The 19,833-nt window shown below is 35.3% G+C and overlaps 1 protein-coding gene across 1 annotated transcript in view; it reads left to right on the top strand.

Annotated features, from left to right (window-relative positions):
- Nucleotides 1–19,833, top strand: part of CFAP47 (cilia and flagella associated protein 47) — a 252,315-nt gene that overhangs the window by 166,882 nt on the left and 65,600 nt on the right. Inside the window, exons 53-54 of the mRNA XM_052674366.1 lie at nt 13,329–13,504; nt 15,707–15,814. Of these exons, the coding sequence (XP_052530326.1) occupies nt 13,329–13,504; nt 15,707–15,814 (284 nt within the window). The remainder of the gene's footprint in view (nt 1–13,328; nt 13,505–15,706; nt 15,815–19,833) is intronic.

Raw genomic sequence — 19,833 nt, 5'->3', positions numbered from 1 at the left:
CTTACACATGCAAAATTGTTTTGTCATTTGGATTTCATTAATTGTTGGAATGTACTTAATCATATCTGTATTACTAGATAAACATACACCTTCACTCTCAATAAAGTAATTAAATTATGTTAGGAATTTTAGAAAAATGACTGCATGATGTTAACATAACATTAAATAAATCATATGTTTCAAAGCAGTCAGGTGTATAAAGATAAAATCTCTCTTGATTTTCAGAGCTAGTATTTTAATTATATTCTTCAAATGGTTGTTTACTTTATTGCCTAGTAGCCCTGCTTTCTGCATGAATTGTAGACAGAGAAGAAATACTGACTAGTAGTGATGCAAGTACTAAGGGATTACCTCTTCCAGTGATAGATACTGGGGAGGGAAAAAAGTCTCCTCATTTGATTTTGTGTGACAAAGTCTGTTTATGTGGAGAAAAATACAAAAGAAAGTAAACACAAAAGCTAGAATGAAATAGTTTGCAATTTGAGACTTTGGAAAAAATGAAGTAGATTTTTGTCCTGCGGCACCATGCCTTGTCTTGTATCATTTTCTGCTCTGAAAGTACTGTAAGGAAATGGTAAGAGGAAAAGCTAGATTCAAATTATATAATTGATTGTATTTTATAATATCTTGTCAAGGGGCATTTTAACTGTGCCTCATAATTTTGAATATAATTCAGTATGAATACTTGTAAAAGTCACTTAGAGTAAAATCCAACAAATTTTTACAATGTATGGGGTAATTAAATTATTGATTTGAATGGGGAAAATTCCTTTCTAGTGAAAATGAAGACAAAAAAAAGAAGTAGATATATCCCTTCTTCAGAACTCTGTGGGAAATCTTGTGAAAAAAAAAACACCAAAAACCACACTGATGAAGATGGACAGAAAGATTTTTTTGAAGATGACAGAAAGATTCTTGACTTATAGTACACATGGTTACTGTTACAGAATGGTCTGAATTGACTGGTTGTATGCCAGGCAATTTGTTTTGGAATGGGAGTGCTTTCTGTCTTTGAAGAGCCTGGGATTATTTTAGTTACTTCACGTAAAGAACTAATACAGTCTATGAGTACTAAAAACTGGTCAAATACAAGCAGATAGCAAATAGTGTTTGTGCTACTATTACTGAAATATTATTTGAAGGTCTGGTTTTCATGTGTTAAGAATTGTGCTGAATACTGGAAGGAAATCAAAAGAAATACATCAGAAGCATGGAAAACTAGCTGGAGTATGCACATATAGTGTTGTAACTTTGTAGCTGTTAAGAGTTTTCTGTTCAGTCTTTCCATTGCATTAATAATGTCCTTTGCCTTGACTTTGAAGGGCTTACTGAGCATTGTGAATGAACCATCAATTTTATTTTTAGATATGTCTTTTATTTTAATTTGATGCCCCCTGGTTATTGAAATACAGCAGCCAGAGAATAGTTAAACCCTATCCACTCTCTTCATGCTACTCATGATTTTGTAGACTTCTGTAATATTCTTTCTAATTTACCTCTCTTCCAAGATGAAAAGTATGATAAGGTATTAATTTTATTGATATTTCTCACTTCAAACTTCTAGTATTTCTCCAAAAATACTAAGAAAATTAAACAGATAAAATCAGTAGAGAAAGATAAAAAGCCATTTGGATTTTAGCAGTGCTTGTCCTCTATCTGCATTAGTCGAAGTGAAGATGAGATAATTAAGTGGCGTCTTAAGAAATATAACTTCTTAAAAAATTCACATGGAACATAGAAAAAAACACAGAAGTTTTCCATGAATGAAACTCAAAATGTCAGATGAAAAGTAATAAGAGTTGTTAAATACCATTAACCTTTTAAAATGATTCATAGCACAGCCTCTTATATCAAAAGTCGATCTGTGACAAACTTGCTTGATGGCTATGCCTGACTATAAGAAACCACTGGCAAAAGCACTGAAATGAAATCTTAGAAATGCTGTTAGACAGATCCCATTATTTGTCTCAGGAGTCAAGTGAGCTGTCTTATTCATAACATGCAATCGCTATTGGGAATTGTAACAGTAAATATGGAGTTGTGATGCTGTGATTCTAAAGCACGTACATAAAGTGAGAGATTTTGCTTGTCTTCTTTATCTATTAATAGAAGAATATTTTGCCAAGTGATAGAAAAGCTTCTCCTCTTGAGAAAGCAGAATAACTCTGGGTCTTGGTTCCAGTTCTTCATCTTTTTCTGTTTAGTGTGTACATGGCAAACATCCCTGAAGTAGGAACTAGTGCTGATCTGCACCCCTGGAAACGTAAGAATTATTATAAATATTTTCCAGTAGGAAAATGTGAATTCTAGCAGCCAAGACCTACATGTAGCCTCTAGTGAAAGGGCTGGCAGAGTGAAGTAGTCCAGTGTGAGAAGCTTTTAGTTTTCATATTTACAGCCTGCTCCCATTGCTAACTTTATTACCACTGTTGAAGGTGCACAATGAGACTGAGCAGTGAGTGGGATCCTGAACAAATAGGAAGGTCTGGTTTAGCTAAATTTCATTTTGTGAAATAAAGGTTCTTTAATTTTCCTACATGTAATCTTTGTCTGTTTTGTGTTCAAATGACCTTGGCTATGCCTTCTAAATAATTAGGAATTCAGCTTTCATTTTCTTTGAGGGTTTTTTTTTTTTTGGTATACTTTTGTATACTTTTTTGTATACTTTATGCTGTATACTTGTAAAAGTCCACAGAAAACCCCAAAATAGGAGAAATGATATCAGCTCTCTAATCAAGAATGTAGCTATTTTTTAATGCTCTGATTAAATAGATGGATTAATCAATATTCCTGACTTCAGCCTCATAGGCAGCTGAACACCACACAGTTGCTTGCTCGGTTCCTTGCTCTGGAAAGGGAGAAGCACAAAAGTTAGAAAACCAGGGCATTTAAACTAGTCCTATTCTGGGGCCTGCTCTTCAAATTCTTCTCACCCAAGACTGAATTTGATCTTCCTTTCTAATGGATGTATATTTATCGCTTAGAGGTAGCAGCCATCTAGTCTGTTTTAATTACATAGCTTTTTTACAGAATTGCTGCATAAGGGATTGCACACAAAATGTGTTAATTTTCTCAAGGTAACACCTCTTTCCTAGCTCTTCTATTTCTCATTCATTTGCTTGAAGTGAACCTGCAAGAAGGGAGGCATCTGTGTTAGCCTCTAAGTTCATAGCAATAGCATGCTATTTGAGTGTCTCCTGATTATTCCCATTTAGTTTCACTTATATTGCCCAGCAATCCTGGAGTGCATGCACTGAATCTCTTGGGTGAAATTTAGCTGGAAGATGAACTTGTCTAATGTTCTCCAACCACTAGTGGTGCTCTGTTTTTTGGAGTGAAAGGACTGCTTGAAAGTATATTAAAAAAAAAAGCACAACTTGTACTGGTCTACATGTCTACTCCTTTTGTGCCTCACTGCATGCTAAGATAGCTAAATTTTTGCACGCAGTCTTTTGTAAATTTTCCAGCCAAAAGAAATGCCATCATGTTTTCATGAGTTTAAATATCCTGGGAACTGTATTATGTCAGTGGATGAGGATAACGTGGAGAGCTTGTTAAAACCCAACCAGATATAAAGCAGATACAACTTAAAGTTTAAACTATGCTTCATTTTCATTTATTATTTTTCTATTTATTATTTATAGTAAAAAGCATGAATTAAGAATGCATTTTGTAATTTTGTAACTTCTGATACATTTTTAATTGACATTTTTGTTTAGACATTTACGTAAGACTAAAAGCCCATGAATTTTAGATGATTTGATTTATTTAAAAAGAAAAAAAAAGATATTCCATATTGTTTCTGAATCAGAGTAAGGAGTGACTGTACTGTGACAGGATGGACATATCTCTGGTACTTATGTACTCACCATCCTTAGTAGAAAGGAGGGGGTCAGTATCTGTTACTGTCTGAAGGCTGTTCTTCAGCTTTTTTAAAATGGAAATGTTGTATGATTTAAATTCCCATGAAGATATGCAAAAGTCATCAGAACCAAATATTAAAAGAGGAGCTCGAGTCATTGAGACTGTGTTAGTTTCCAGAACTAGATGCATAAAAGTGACTTACAGGTCATACTTTTGGTACTCTATGAAAGTTACTTTTATTGTACAAATTCCAGCTAATGTTGTTTGTGAGAAAAGTGAGGTACAGATTAGCACCATGCATTTCAAGGAATGTAGTAGTCATTATGTACTTAGTAACGGGGTAAATAGAGTACAGTGAGAAGCTTTCAAATGACAAATTACCATTTGTTCATTCACATTCCTAAGTCATAGTTATTAATTAAAAAACATTGCCAGGTATTGTAAGTTGTTTGTACACTTGCAGTTTCTTTATTCCTACATGTAGAGAAAATAATCAAATTCTAAAAATTTTGCCAAATGGACATTAAGTATCTTCAGGTATTAGTAGCATTGCAACAATTAAAAAAATCTGTTTTTGATTACTGAATTCTACATTAATGTTTACTATGGATTTCCTTATTGGCAATGGTAGTAAAGAGGTTGAATTTAGTCTGATAATTCAGATTCATGGTCTCTTTGAAAAATGGAGTTTAAACTGAATGGATCAATATTAATAGATTGCCTTGAAAATGGCATCTAATGGATTTATTCAGATTGTGTGTAGAGGTCAACAAGTAATCAGAAACTAAAGCTTTTGCGTAAAATGCCTAAACGGCCCGTAACCGTAGCTTCAACCCCACGTACTCTTCAGTGGCTGTCTAATTCATGTAGAAAAGACTAAGTGTACATTGCTGAGTCATTAACTCAAGAGACTTTCCAACACATACATGTATTTGAAGAATAGTTTTGGCTTTCTTGAAAGGAAATAACCAATATATAAGCTCCAAGTAGTATCTGAACAATAGAACGAAGCCTAAGGGGAAAGTCTGTTTTGAACACTGAGTTCTTAGTTTCTGCTTCAATAAAATCAAATGCCTGAAAGGGATTGAGCTTGGTTTCTCTGTAAGAGACAATAGCTTGGTCTCTACTCTGCCAAGTCCCTGACTGTGAGGACTTACAAGTTGATATTCTAACTGTGAAACATGCTACCCCTCTCCTCTTCCATTAGCGTTCTTGCTGAGTTAAAACTTGCCCCAGTGTTGCCATTTACAATGGCTCCCAAATTTGTGCCACTCATACACTGTTTTTGCTCTTTTCAGTAATAATTTTAAAGGATCACTGTTCTAGTCTTCACTTTTAGCAAGATTTTCACGTGCAGATCTCAGAAGAGCAAGCTGCTTACATTACCAGTTCCAACTCTTTCCAACTTTGAAGCCTCCTCATTCTTGACAGTCTCCGGAAAAGAAATGCAATGGTTTGTTCTGTATAATCCATACACAGCAGATGGTGACTGTATGATGTATATTAAAAAAAAGGTGAAATAGAAATTCACTGATATTTTTCTGAAGTTTTAAAACTGAAATCCTGGGAAGATACCTTGTACTCTATAGAAAATGTACGATGAAAGAACGGCTTATATCCAGATATACGGGTAGGCTAAAAAAGATACATTTGGGGGCACTGTGATAGTGGTTCTTTCAAGGTCATCTTCTAGGTACTCAAAACTGAGCAAACAGAAATACAGAGAGATCTTTATTTAAAGGGCTTTATATCTTTACTCATGAATACATGGTTCTCTTCCCATACTGCCCCTTGAAGAGAGAGAAATTGCATTCTGGCTGATACTAGAACTAGTAAGACTGCATAGAGAGACTGGGAGAATGCAAGACTGTACCTTGGTTAAGACTGCTCTAATTTTAGCTCCTTCAGAAGTTCTAATAGCACTGATATATACGTTGGTATTAATGTTATTAATGTTATTAATAGATATTCTGTGTGATATAGTAAACTTGTATTACTTTCTGAGAGAACTTACTCTGATAATATTAAAGGAATGTGTACGACAGATTACTCTGAGAACCTTTAATATATCACATCTGGAAGACAAAATTAATAATGCAGCATTTCTTTTTGTATGTGAGACTTTTATCTTTAAGGTTTTTCTGATCATGTATTTCATTATAAAACATAGAACTGGATTGATAATTCTTACAGAGACTATTTCTTCACATTTCTATTTATTTCTGCTTTCAGAAAAGTTATGAATATTTAAGAAATTCTGTCTGAATTATAATCTGGACACCTTCTGACTGCTGAGAGTGCTTATACATGTTAAAAATAGAAGTTGCCTTCAGAAGAAAGCTGAGATTTTGGAGAGATCTACTTTTACTTGGAAAATTCATGAGAATTGTTGTTTTCAGTGAAAACTATTTCATTTTTGTTCTAGAATGTTCTCTATGTGTTTTAAAGCAGCAATAATTATAGTGTCAGTCTTTTAAATTGCAAAGAAACTTGTTTCCTTAATGATTAGAAATTCTCTCTTTTGACCTATGTAATGAAAGTTACAGTAGACAGAAGATCTAAGGCATCTAAATTAACTATCATTTTACTGCTGCTGATGGAGCAATTTGGTGCTGGTGCTGATACTGAAGCAGAGATGTAAATTGTCTCATTAGTATGATTCTAAAATTTAAAGAAAAGTAAATACTGGTTACTAATAGTTGGTTACTTATTAAAAAAAAAAAAAAAAAAAAAGTACTATTTGTTAACTCATATTAGCATGGGCACAGAATAGGAGCAGATAAATAGAATATTTGCTTCCACACATGGAACTGTAGTCATTAGTGACAGAATATGCAGTAATCAGTTATTGCTGCTATTCTACCTTAGTTTCATTAGATTCTGGTAAGCAATTGTAAGTTTGTTTTTACTGACTGCTTCTGAAAATCTCAGAAGAGAAGTGAGAAATATTGACCACTTCCTTTTCTTGACGAGCCCTGAGCTTGCTCATAGCTCAGTATTTCACTGATGTAATCTTTGTCATGTTTGTAGCTTTGTGCCTGAGAGCTTCCTAATCTCACCACATCAAATTTTCACAGAATAATAGAATTATTTGAATTGGAAGGAACCCTTAAAGGTCATCTGGACAACTCCCCTGCAATGAACAGAGATACCCATAGCTACATCAGGGTGCTCAGATTCCATCCAGCCTGACCTTGAGTGTGTCCAAGGACAGGCCATCCACCACCTCTCTGGGCAACCAGTTCCAGTGTCTCACCACCCTTGTCATAAAAAACTTCTTTCTTATATCCAGTCTGTATCTCCCCTGCTTTCATTTCTGACATGGGAAACCACTTCCCTTTGTCCTATTACAGTCCCTTTCTTTCTTACAGCCCCCATTTAGATACTGACAGGCTCCTCACAGATCTCACAGGAGTCTTCTCCAGGCTGAACAGCCCCAGCTCTCTCATCCTGTCCGTGTAGCCAAGGTGTTCCATCCCTTAGGTTATTTTTGTGGCCCTCCTCTGGATACACTCCAACAGGTCCATATCTCTCCAGTATTGAGGACTCACCAGTGCAGAGTAGAGGGGCAGGATCACCTTCCCTTGACCTGCTGACCACATGTGGTATTTTTTATCATTCATTAATAATCCACTGCCTGAACTTTTTTTTATCTAATTACATTGCAGATGCCTACACGATCATGAATACAACTGTATAAATCAGAATGATGCATGAAGAAAGAAAAATGCTAAATGCATTAAATGAATCACAGAGACTATCATTAAGCCCAGCCACACATTTGGCAACTAAATTTTCAATTCAGTATAGTATACTCATGGTAAAATTACAAGTTTCAACCCCCAAAATCCTAAATGAAGTAAAACTATGAATTAAAACTTTCAGTCACCGAACATTGACTACTGTCTCTATACATAAGATTTAGTCTAGCCATGTGAGAAATGAAGTTATTTGAAAACTGGTATCCTAAAATTCTGCATCTCCTGAACTTCCCTGAAAGTGTTAGTTACAAATGGTGTTCTGAAGACTGATTCTGGGGGCAAATATCTGTGTCATCAAACACTAGAGTAAGAATTGAATATTACCTTTACATTAGACATAACAGATGCTCTAGAAATGCAATAGTAATTTATCGGTGTCTTGATTTTATTATCTAAGAGCAGTATATTTCTAACTTAGAAATACTGCTCTTTCTAGTGCTTTTATTGAGAGATACTGAATTTAAGTGAGCTATAGAAAGTGGAATTTTGATCTGACAATATGGATATGACAGTCTGTGAAGTAGATCAGACATTTTGAAGAAAAGAGAAGTGCCTCTTTTTTGAATCAGGAAGCCTGGATTTACTCAAGTGTAAGCCATCCAAAACAGTCCTTTTGTACAAAAACTGTAAAAACATCTCTTGATTTGATTCAAACTGTGCTTTCCACGGTTGACACTCTAATATACATCTCATGTGTTACATGCAGTTGCACAGCAAGCTTACCTATGAGAGTGATGAATAGAAACTTCACAGAAAACTGTCAGTTGCTGAGTCGTAGTTCCCAAAAATGGTGTTGACAGAATAGATATAAATGATTTTCCTTTAAAATCCTCTGAAGATGAGTTTGGTCCTTTGCTGCATTAACACATTAGCAGATGTCTCCTTCTATATTGGGTGTACTAATGGGAAAGATTAACCTACTGTTATGTTTTCGATACTGCTCTCTAACCTGCTTTAGCTGTGATAATTCAGGTTACTTTATGCAGTGGATAGGCCAACTAAACTGATCACAAAAAATGCCAATCTTCAGTACAGAGGTTGGTGAAAAGTAGCTGTGACTCATAGTTTTTCATGTCACACTGGTGAATCTGAAAAAGAAATCTGCTTGTGTTCTCAGAAGGGAGGACAAGGATTCAGAGGTGGCCTTGGATTTGTGGTGAAAACCATGTTGTTAACAATGATATTTTAGTTGTTACTAACAGTTTTTATGCAGAGTCAAGGGCTTTTCTCAGACTGCCTGTTAGTGACTAGGCTGGAGCGCTCAAGAAGCCGGAAGCAGACACAACCAGGACAGCTGTCGAAGGCTAACCAAAGGGGTGTTTCAAACCATATGATGTCATACTCAACAGTAAAACTGAAGGAGTTGGCTAGGGGTTACTACCATTGCTCAGGGACTGACTAGGCATCAGCTGGCTAGTGGAGAGAAATTGCATTGTGTGTCCCTTTTTTTTACATTTGATATTGGGTTGCTGTTTTTTTTTTCCCTTCGTTTTCATTTCCCCTCCTGTCTCTCCCCTTTCCTGTTAATCTGTCTTAATCTCAGCCCCTGAGTTTTGTAACTTTTGCCCTTCCAATTCTTTTCTACCTATCCAGCTCCAGGCAGGGCACATGGACTGTGTAGTACATAGATGCTTACCAGCATTAAACTTCTACAGGGTCGCAGGATAGAACAGTTTTTTGGTCTCCTCCTTTCCTTCAATTTCAGACGTTTTTAGTAGTCATCAACTACAATGCATTTTTTTTCATTTTGTTTGCTTGCAACACTGTCTAGTCTCTATTAAGAGAATAATGGTTTAGAATCTTGTAGTCGATGAGGGTTCACTTATTGCAATAATTTATGAACTAATAGTCTCTGTAATCTGTTTTAGTGCATTATCACTTAGACACTTAATGCCCATTTCAGCTATCAGAAATTCAATTTAGTGTGACTTTAACATGTAAATTTATATGCAAATTTACACCTGGAACTCGTTACAGAATCACAGAATCACAGAATTATAGGGACTGGAAGGGAAAACTAGAGATTATCTTGTCCAACCCCCCTAACAAACCAGGTTCCCTAGACCAGGCTGCGCAGGTAGGCATCGAGGCAAGTCTTGAACATCTCCAGAGAAGGAGAATCCACAACCTCCCTGGGCAGCCTGTTCCAGTGCTCTGTCACCTCACTGTGAAGAAGTTCTTACATACGTTTGTGCAGAACATCCAATGCTTCAGTTTGTGGATGTTTCCTCTTGTCCTACCGCCATGCACTGCTGAAAACAGTCTGGCCTTGTCCATTTGCCACTTGCACTTTAGATATTTATAGACATTGATCAGATCCCCTCTGAGCCACCTTTTCTCGAGGCTGAACAGACCCAGGTCATTCATCCTTTACTTGTAATAGAGATGCTCCAGGCCCTTCACCATCTTTGCGGCCCTCCGCTGGACTCTTTCCAAGAGATCCCTGTCTTTTTTGTACTGGGGAGCCCACAACTGCACGCAGTACTCCAGGAGAGGCCTCACCAGGACAGAGTAGAGGGGGAGGATCACCTCCCTCGACCTGCTGGCCACGCTCTTTTTAATGCACCCCAGGATGCCATTGGCCCTCTTGGCCACAAGGGCACACTGCTGGCTCATGGCCAACCTGTCGTCCACCAGGACACCCAGGTCCTTTTCTGCAGAGCTCCTTTCCAGCAGCTCATCCCCCAGCCTGTATTGGTGCATGCAGTTATTCCTCCCTAGGTACAAAACTCTGCTCTTGTTCCTGTTAAGCCTCATCTGGTTCCTTTCTGACCAGTAACACCAATTATGGTATTAACTTCTAATGTTAGATGTCTTATGCATAGTTTAGTTTTTTTTTTCCCCTTCTAGTTAATTTCTTGTACTGCAGTTGTGATAAGAATGGATTCAAAACAATACATAATTTACATAAGATGCTTACTTCTGCACTTCAGGTGGTTAAATTTTTTTGTTGTTGTCGATAAACAGTTTGTGCCTTTTTGCAAACTGATATTTTTTAAGGCAAAATGTGCGAAATAAAAAACAGACACAGGAGCATGATAATGTTGATGTCTGTCAACATACAAGGAAAAAAGAGGGTTGTCTTGGCAACCAGTTTACATCACAGAGAGGGGAAAAAAAATTAATGTAGGCATATGGCAAGTTAGGTGATTCACTTGATGAAGATCCATTCCATTAACCTACAAGTCAGTAGGAAACTGAAGGACTCAGCTCTTCCAGCATAGGAGGCTAAGGTCTTCCATTGGTCTGAATGATCAGTGGGAGAAGTATCAAATGGAGAGTAGAAATGTGGATCTGGATTAGAAGATTTTGTGGAGGGGATGAGCAGTGGAGAGGAGAGATGTGCACTCGAGGCATATTGTACAAACAATCCAAGAGCCACTTCTGATTTCTACAACTAATTCAAAAATTTGGGTTAAACTTTTTTCAGAAGAGCACAGAAACTCTGACATTAACAGTGCTGAGGCACTTTTTGAGCTTCTTTTGTTCCAAGAAAGGGAATCAAGTAGTAATTAAGTGTCAATTTAAGGTTGTAGGAAAAGGGAACTCTATCTTAACTTCCTCGTAGTAAGTTACAGATATGCTGATGATGACATTGATAGCTATTTTTTCATTGTTGCTGCCAGCTTTGAAAGTTCAATCTTTGAATAAACAACATTCCTGCTTGTCATGAGGGACAGCCAAGAGAAAGAATATGCTTGGTTTTTGTCAGTCTAAAAGAGTGAGGATTTGGACAAGTAAAGTTCTTCTGCATCATCTCCCCAGGCTTGTCAAAATAATATTCTAATCACTTATCTACAAATATTTTCTTCTGTGGCAATAGCCTGGGAAATACTTTCACCTCATGGTTTCCACTTTGGGAACTGCCTATGTTATGGCTACTTCACATTTCTTCTGGTATGAGGTCTTTTCATGAAAAAGAATACTATCGGCCATTGGATGGATATTTTGTGATTTAACCTACTGGTATGCATCCATAACAAGGATTTGGAAGAATCAATTAAGCCCTGGAAATATACACTATGTACATGCTCTGTTGATACATACGTGTGTACTCTTATCACCATCCATGCAATAACAGATCATTGAAATACTTACTGGAATTTCAAGCAAATTTCCCAGGAAATTCCAGAAAATCTATTTCTTGGGAATTCATTTGACACTAGCAAGTGAAAGCTGCTTTCCACTAAGACCAGTTTAGCAATATAGTATCTCCTTTGACTAAGAAGCTAGAATTCTTAGTATGTTTTAGTTCTATATGTCCTTTCTCGTGGTAAAGTAATTTTTCAACAAAGTACAAGTGTTTTACTATAAAATTGTTATGAAGCCTTTAGGAATAAAATGGTAGATACATTTAGAATTTTGTTTGCAACGGTAAAAACTGTTAATCTGAGCTTTAAAATATTTTATTAAAAATTTAAATCCCATCATACTTATTCATGGCACTCGTAGGATTTAAACTTAGTGTAATCTTATCATCTGTAGAATATTGAATGTATTTTGTGTGTGTTTCTGCAGTCGTTTTCTATAAATGTAAATATATGGGAATTCACCAAATCATATGCAGGCTTAAAGCTGTGTGAGGGGTTGTAAAGTATTTCATGCTCAATTTTTTTTTTTTATATCAGTAATTTTACTTGTGCCTTTTTCTCCTTCCATATAGCAGTTCTAATTATTTACTTTTCAATTGGTACATATGGCAAATTTTTGCTGTGAGAACCTAATCACGGTATATTTAAAATACAAAAAAGAACAAAAAAACAAAAAACAAAACCAAACCAACAAACAAAAAAACCCCCACCCTAACAATATAAAATCTACATTTTGAAATAATCTTGATTAGAACAATTAAATAGACCAAAATGGCAATAGAAATAAAGATGCATAAAAGTGTACACATATATTTAGTTTGGGATCTGTGTATTTTATACAACATCAGGAACATATCCTGAATTGTGATACTAAACTTCCTTCATTAATATATTTTTTCTTGCTTGCAGTATTAAGATATGTTACTATTTACATACAATAGATTTCATAGGATGGATTTACGTTGTTACTTCAGAGAAGGGAAGGCAGAAAGGAATCACTGGAAACAATGGAAATATAGCAGTTTCAAAAGCAGTTGGTGGATGTATGTGGATTGAGCTGCTTCTGCCTAATTACTGTCCATCTTAAAGATGCTCTATGTAAAAAATCTGTGTGCGTTTACCTTATCAAGCCATACTGACTCCCATATTTTGTAATAACTGCTTCTGCCTGAATATGAAATAAAAGCCTTTTTACTGTGAGAGTGACTGAGCAGAAAGGTTGTAGCCTCCATCTCTGGAGATATTCAGAAGCTACCTGGACACAGTCCAGGAGACCCTGCTTGAGCAAGGATGTTGATGCGGACTGTGTAGAAAGACTTGAACTTTTCCTTATTTATGTAATTAAAGAGGAAATTGGAAGATTGACTGAATTGTGTCTTACTGTAACTTCTTTTTTTGGGGTTAGTTCAGACATGTAACAAAAGTGTAGCGTGTTTTTGCATAAGTGCAAATCATGTATATATAAATCATGTGTGTATCCTGTATTTGTTTGAGAGACATCTTTGTGTAATCCCTCAAAATTCGTTTTGTGTGGGTCTTAAAATGTTTTTACTTTTTTTTTTTTTTTTTTTTTTTTTTTAATTACTTGCTTATTTTTATTTTTCCTTCCTAGGATACTGTTGGAATTCATATTCCTGTCACTAATCCTGCAGATGAAGTTCTTGAGTTGAATGTAGTGCTGGAGAGTCAGTCTCTTTCTGGACAAAAAACTTTCACACTTTTGCCAAAACAATTACATTTTTATCAAGTAGAGTTTTCCCCAGCTGTTGTTGGCACTTCACATGAAAGGTAAGTTATAGAGTTTTGAAACTTGTGGTAGTTGTACCTCTTGTATTAATAAGTGAATTGATATAGATATCATTTGGGCCTTTGGTGTAGATATCACCCTAAAAAAAGTTGTAACAAATGAAATTAAAAACGTGTCTAACTTTTAATATTTAGTATACGTATAAACAGCCTACCTCTGGGAGGAAAATCTGAATATGGAATAACTCCTACTTACTCTATTTCAACAGAATTCAGTGAACAATGATTTGAATATTTACTTAATATTAGAGTTCACCTCTGAGATCTTTAGACAACTTGTTGATTTTTGTAATTTTATAAGCTCAATATGTTGATGAACATGATTTCATTTTACTTATCAGAAGGAACTGAATTGTAACAACACAACTAAAGACAGGTTAAGAACTCTTTTAACAGTTTTTACATAAATCCACTTAGCTTCAAAATTTTCCATTAATTACAAGTGATGTACTTAATGAATATGGAAAGGTTTTAAATTAAAACTGCTTAATTACATTAGAAATCCAGAAGAGGCTGGGTAGAGTGATAATTATGAATACAAAGACAGATGACAGCTTGGTTTTAGTTTCATCTAAACCAATTCAGCAAGTAGCTGGAGAGCACTCATTTTCCTGGAATTTGCCTACTATTTAAAGGGCTGACAGAAAAACAGTCCCATACTTTCCAGTTATATCAACCAATTAGCAAAAATATAGGCATTGCTGGATGGGAGCAGAGTCTTTGCAGAGGGAGACAGATGACTGACGATTAGAGTCCTAATATCCTGAGAGCCAAAACACATGTGTTTCAGAGTCTTTGTTCAGTTTGAGTCTATTGATTTTTCCAAAGACCAGAATAATGGCAGATATCATTGCGCAATACAGTTTTCAAGCAATGCCAGTTTATAGAAATGACTACTGTTATCTCTATAGTCTTGTTTTTTCCTTTTTTTTTCTCCTGAGCGGAGTTGTAGAAATAAAAGTATTCTGAAGGTGCAAATTAGACTAGACACCTGTTTTTCATGCCATGCATTATTCCCAGTATTTTTCAAGTTATATATATGGTAGTATTTCCAAATAATACCATAAAAATCTGTTTAAGCTGATGAAACTTTGGGATAGATGTCAGTTGATTGGTAGGGTGGGACTAACGGAAATATGTGCAAAGATGACATAAAGCACACAGGTACATATTCAATGCAATTATGTTATTTTGTACTTGTAATAGCTCTCAAGGAGCTTTTACTTTATGTACAGCCACACTATGATCTTTCTTTTCCATAAATGTGTTCTGTTTCCCTTGCTGTGGTACCATCTGGGAAGAAGAATGTTGCAGAAGTATTTCTGGCAGCTGTACCTTTACAACTGGATGATACTTTTCTAAGCTGGTTTATGCTCCCTTTACAGTCTCTACTTGGTACAGAGGACAGTCTGGAAATTCACATTTGTGAAACAGACACCATTCTCTCTCATTTAGAACAAGAACTGGTCCTTAGTGTATTGTGAATTTGCACAGTGTATAGTTTCAATATGCTTACAATGCTTTACTTTAATTTTATTATGGCTTCTACTCCAAAAAGGAAAAAAAAAAAAAAAAACCAACAAAAAAACCACCCCAATAAAAACAGTATGCAGTAGGTAAGGAGTGCATTAGAATGTTTGTCACAGAAACATACTGCTATATGTATCTCACCTACAACTCTTAGTCATCACCACATGTGACTGTATACAAAAACAATATGTTGAATATTCCTTAGAAGCATCTCTCTTTTTTGTGTTCATGTAAATGCATCTGTATCTATTTTTCAGTTTTCATCACTAGATGAAAAATTAAAATGAATGAATACTGTTTCTATTTTTTTTTTTAAATTCAAAATGGCAAAAAGAAAACACTCTAGCATTAAGAGGAAATCAAAGCTTGCTTTTGTAAGTTAGAAGTTCAAATTTTTTGAGTTATACCTTAGCATGGTTTTCTTTTTTATAAAGTTGTGAAAGATTAAGAAGACTTTTTCTTGCATCAGTAATTGGGAATATAATTGGTTATTGATAGATGAATTCCTATACTGATAAGTAGCATTATGAGAAAACTGCTGATGAAAGAATTCACTATGTTGAATTTGTTACTTTTTCCTGTGTTTTTCGTCTCTGCATTTTTATTTGTCTGTACAAAAGCTTTGTCACATCAATCTTATGTATCTGTTTTTAGTGTCATATTCCAATCAGATGTGGTTGGAGAATTTTGGTATGCATTGAAGTTGACTGTAGAGAAACCATTACCAACTGATCTACCTGAGATAGTATGTGAGCTTGGAAAGTAAGTATGTAGTTCATTATGTTTAACCTGGTCACCTGTTTGAATAAGTCATGGAAGACACGTGAAGAGTATACATGAAAAAGCCACTGTAGTGCTGTGTGTGTATCATAGTATTTTGCAGATAATTTTCATATATGGAATCAAAATCACCTGGATTAGCAAAGACACTAAAGATCATCAAGTCCAACCATGACGTAACACTATCAACTCCACCACTAAGCCACGTCCCTAAGTGCCATGACTACACAGCACCTCCATGGGTGGTGACACAGCCACTTCTCTGGGTGGCCTGTTCCAATGCCTAACCAACCTCTCTGTGAAGAAATTCTTTCTGACGCCTAATCTAAACCTCCTCCTAAAATACAAAATGGAATTTTACCTGACTACATTTTTGTGAGTGAATATATAAAATGAATGAAATAAAAAAATTACTGCAGGTCATATATTTTGATAAGTTCATTTAATTCACAGATCTGAGAACTTTTTTTATTAGATTGCATGAAGATAACGAATTACAGAAATTTCAACTTTAATTAATCCATTGTTTGTATATGATACAAAAGCCAGAACTAACTGGCAATTATTTTTTATGTTTTTCTTAGAAAATCACTAGGGCTGTCTATCTCCTATTCTAGGCTTACTAGAGTCGAAATCAAATTTTTTCTCTACTACATAGGCTAAAAATGTTAGGAATTTGAACTAACTTATCATCCTTTCATTTTAGCAGGCATTCATAATTTTCTTTAATATGCCCTACCTGTGAACTGCATGCACAAGTAGTCTCACCAAAAGTGGCAAGTTATCATTTACTACTCCAAACAAAATATGTGTTGGAATGGGCTGGTTCCATTAAATACAACACTTGCTTGCTGGAAATATCATATAAAAATCACTGAATTTCATGTTTTATTTTTTCAAAGAATATTTCTTTCAACTTAACAAATAGATATATGTTGTAAATCCTATACTTATAAATTAACTCATGTCAATTTGCCATAGGCAGACAGCAGTGGAAGAGCAAAGAAATTCTTGTTTATAGAATCACAAAATGGTTTGGGTTAGAAGGAACCTTTAAGATCACCTAGTCCAACCCCTCTGTTGTAGGCAGGGACACCTCCCAGAGACCAGGTTGCACAAAACCCCATCCAGCTTGGCCTTGAATGCTTCCAAGGTAGGGAAATCTGCAGTTGCTCTGGGCAACCTGTTCCAGTGTCTCACCACCCTCACAGTAAATAATTTCTTCCTCATATCTAGTCTAACTCTACCCTCTTCCAGTTAAAAGCCATTTCTCCTTGTCCTGTTGCTAAGTGCTCTTACAAAGAGTTCCTCCCCAGCTTTCCTGTAGGTCCCCCTCAGGTACTGGCACGCCGCTATAAGGTCTCTCCAGAGCCTTGTCTTCTCCAGGCTCAAGTCCCAGCTCCCTCAGGCTGTCCCCACAGTGGAGGTGCTCCAGCCCTTTGATCATCTTTTTGGCCCTCCTCTGGACCTGCTTCAACAGCTCCATGTCCTTCTTGTGCTGGGGGCTCCCAAATTGGATTCAGTACTCCAGGTACTCTCACGAGAGCAGAGTAGAGGGGTACACTTCTCTTGATGCAAACCAGGGTAGGATTGCAAGCCCAAAAGGTTGCTTTGATTATTAATGGCAGCAATAACAGTCACATATAAAAGCACACAAGCAGCAGTCTTTTTGTGTATGTTTTTATATACATATTATAAAACAGTAAAACAAAAATGGCAAGCCTTCTTTTGTTGCTATCATCTATCATATTCTTCATTTCGTGATGTTTCGACTTTTTTGTTAATTCCTTCTTTGGTCTCCTCATTTCAGAAATTTACTTCTATGGTATTATCAGCACATTTTTTGCTTTTTGAAGTGGAAAATAGTGAACAATGACATTTCATCATGGCAATAATGTTCCACTCAAATTACTGTGATTTTCTCTACTTGCTGAAAGGATAAACTGAGTGCTGATAAGATTATCCAAGTAAATTGGCTGCATTAATGCATGCTGAATAGGTAAAAGCAATATGGGCAGAAGCTAAGTTCTGTAGTACATTTGGTTCAAAATAAACTAGAACTTTCTACATTGTCTGCTTAACAAAGAATCCATTTGTTTTGTGTGAGTTTACTTCGTTGCCATGCTTCTGAAGAAGCATTCACAGACTGTGAATAATAAATTTCATAAAATGCTTGAAACCCTTCTGGTTGATGGAGATTTCTTCTACTTTAAAGGATATTGATACTGCTACTTTTTCCTCAATACTAAAGGAGCATTATCATATCTAAATACCCTTTTAAGAATAATGGTTTGAGTTGTTTTTCTTTATGTGCTCACTGTATTCTTTTTGTTATCTATCTGAAAAAATTAATAAGTGCCCTTGAAACATCACTTGGAACTTAATTAGAAGTAAAGAACTATGACCCTTGCTATCAATTTCTAATCATTTTTTGAAGGAGAAAAGAAAATATCTAGATTTTATCTTTTAGTCCTTTTTCAGATAACATAATATGGGTTTTGTTTCTATCACGTTACATTTAGCATGTCCTTAGCATATGATTTTAAGCAAGTAAATCCTCTGCTTGATTTTTTCAATCTTCATTTATTCGTTTTGTTATAGTCTACAAAGAGGAGTAATTGAAGACGACAATCAGTTAAATTAAGTTCTTTAGTGTGTTGTGCAACAACTTATGCTAGAATTAGCATAACCACTGTGTTCAGTGTGTGGAGTGGAAGGGGTTCTTATAGTTTTGATTACTTGGAGAACCTCTACTAGTCAAATAGTTGCTGACGATAATCTCAGATATTGCAACATAGATTTACTTTTTGCAAATTAAATATTGGTTACAAAAGAGACCACACAAAAAAGTAAAAGCTATAGATGAATATGGGAAATTACAGGTGAATATCAAGTTCTTTTCTGACTGCTTCCTGACTTTTCTGTACTCTCTGTTTTTGAGCCCTTCCTGATACAACATTTTGATAGTGTAGACAAAAACAAATCTGCCACTCAGCTGCTAAGCATCCATGTCTTAAAGTTGTCAATAATCCCACAGGCACCAATGCATCACTTCATATATTGGAAGAAGCCCACCTGCAGACAAGAAGCTTGAGGACCTGAAATTACATTTCTAATTCTTGGCTGAAATGCCTTCATTTCTGAATGTTGTTTATATAAATATATGTATATGTATTTTTCTTTTCCTGATTTGTCTATGATTGAGTCATTTATTTCAGAGGATAAATATGTGGAGCAATCTGGCAGTTGACCCGCCGTAGCTAGAGGGAATATCCATTAGCCAGATAAATTACCACGAAACTAATATATGTATCTCATTTTTCAAATTTTTGTTTACTATTTTCACTGATTCACCTTGAATCTCTTTTGTACCTCCCTTGGTTTTATAACCAGAATGTGATTTATGGTCATATTTATATATAATATAATATAATATAATATAATATAATATAATATTATCATATCATATCATATCATATCATATCATATCATAATTTTAATATATTAATTAATATATATTAATTAATATATATATTAATTGTGCACCATATTTGAATATTTTGTGTTGGTTTCTTTCCTTATTAGAAAATGAAGGACCACCTATTAGATAGAATGCCAGCTGATTCAAAACATAATATTAACACAGTCAGCTTACTGCAATCATTGTGAACTGCCACATAATTCATTAAAATACATAATCTACATGTATAATTGATATATAATTATGCTGTAATGATCAGTTCAACAACTGTATGAATGAAATGGATTTTGATTCAATACAGAAGAAGAGAGGACAGCAATTAGCACCTCCATTCAAATAGAGGTTTATTTTTTTTGAGATCTGTGTTAAATGATGACCAAAAGTGATGACTGCCTAATGGCTGTAAATCACAAGCCATTGACTGAACCACTTAATTATAAGATTCTCATGTAAGCCATCGCTTAGATCAGAAGGTGAGATAGGTATCATTATTTGATTATCTTTTAATTTCTTTCCAGAG

This window comes from Tympanuchus pallidicinctus, unplaced genomic scaffold, assembly GCF_026119805.1.
Source record: "Tympanuchus pallidicinctus isolate F22 unplaced genomic scaffold, pur_lepc_1.0 scaffold14, whole genome shotgun sequence".
Lineage (NCBI taxonomy): Eukaryota > Metazoa > Chordata > Aves > Galliformes > Phasianidae > Tympanuchus > Tympanuchus pallidicinctus.
The sequence above is the reverse complement of the archived record's forward strand: the minus strand, read 5'-3'. Positions and strand labels throughout refer to the sequence as shown.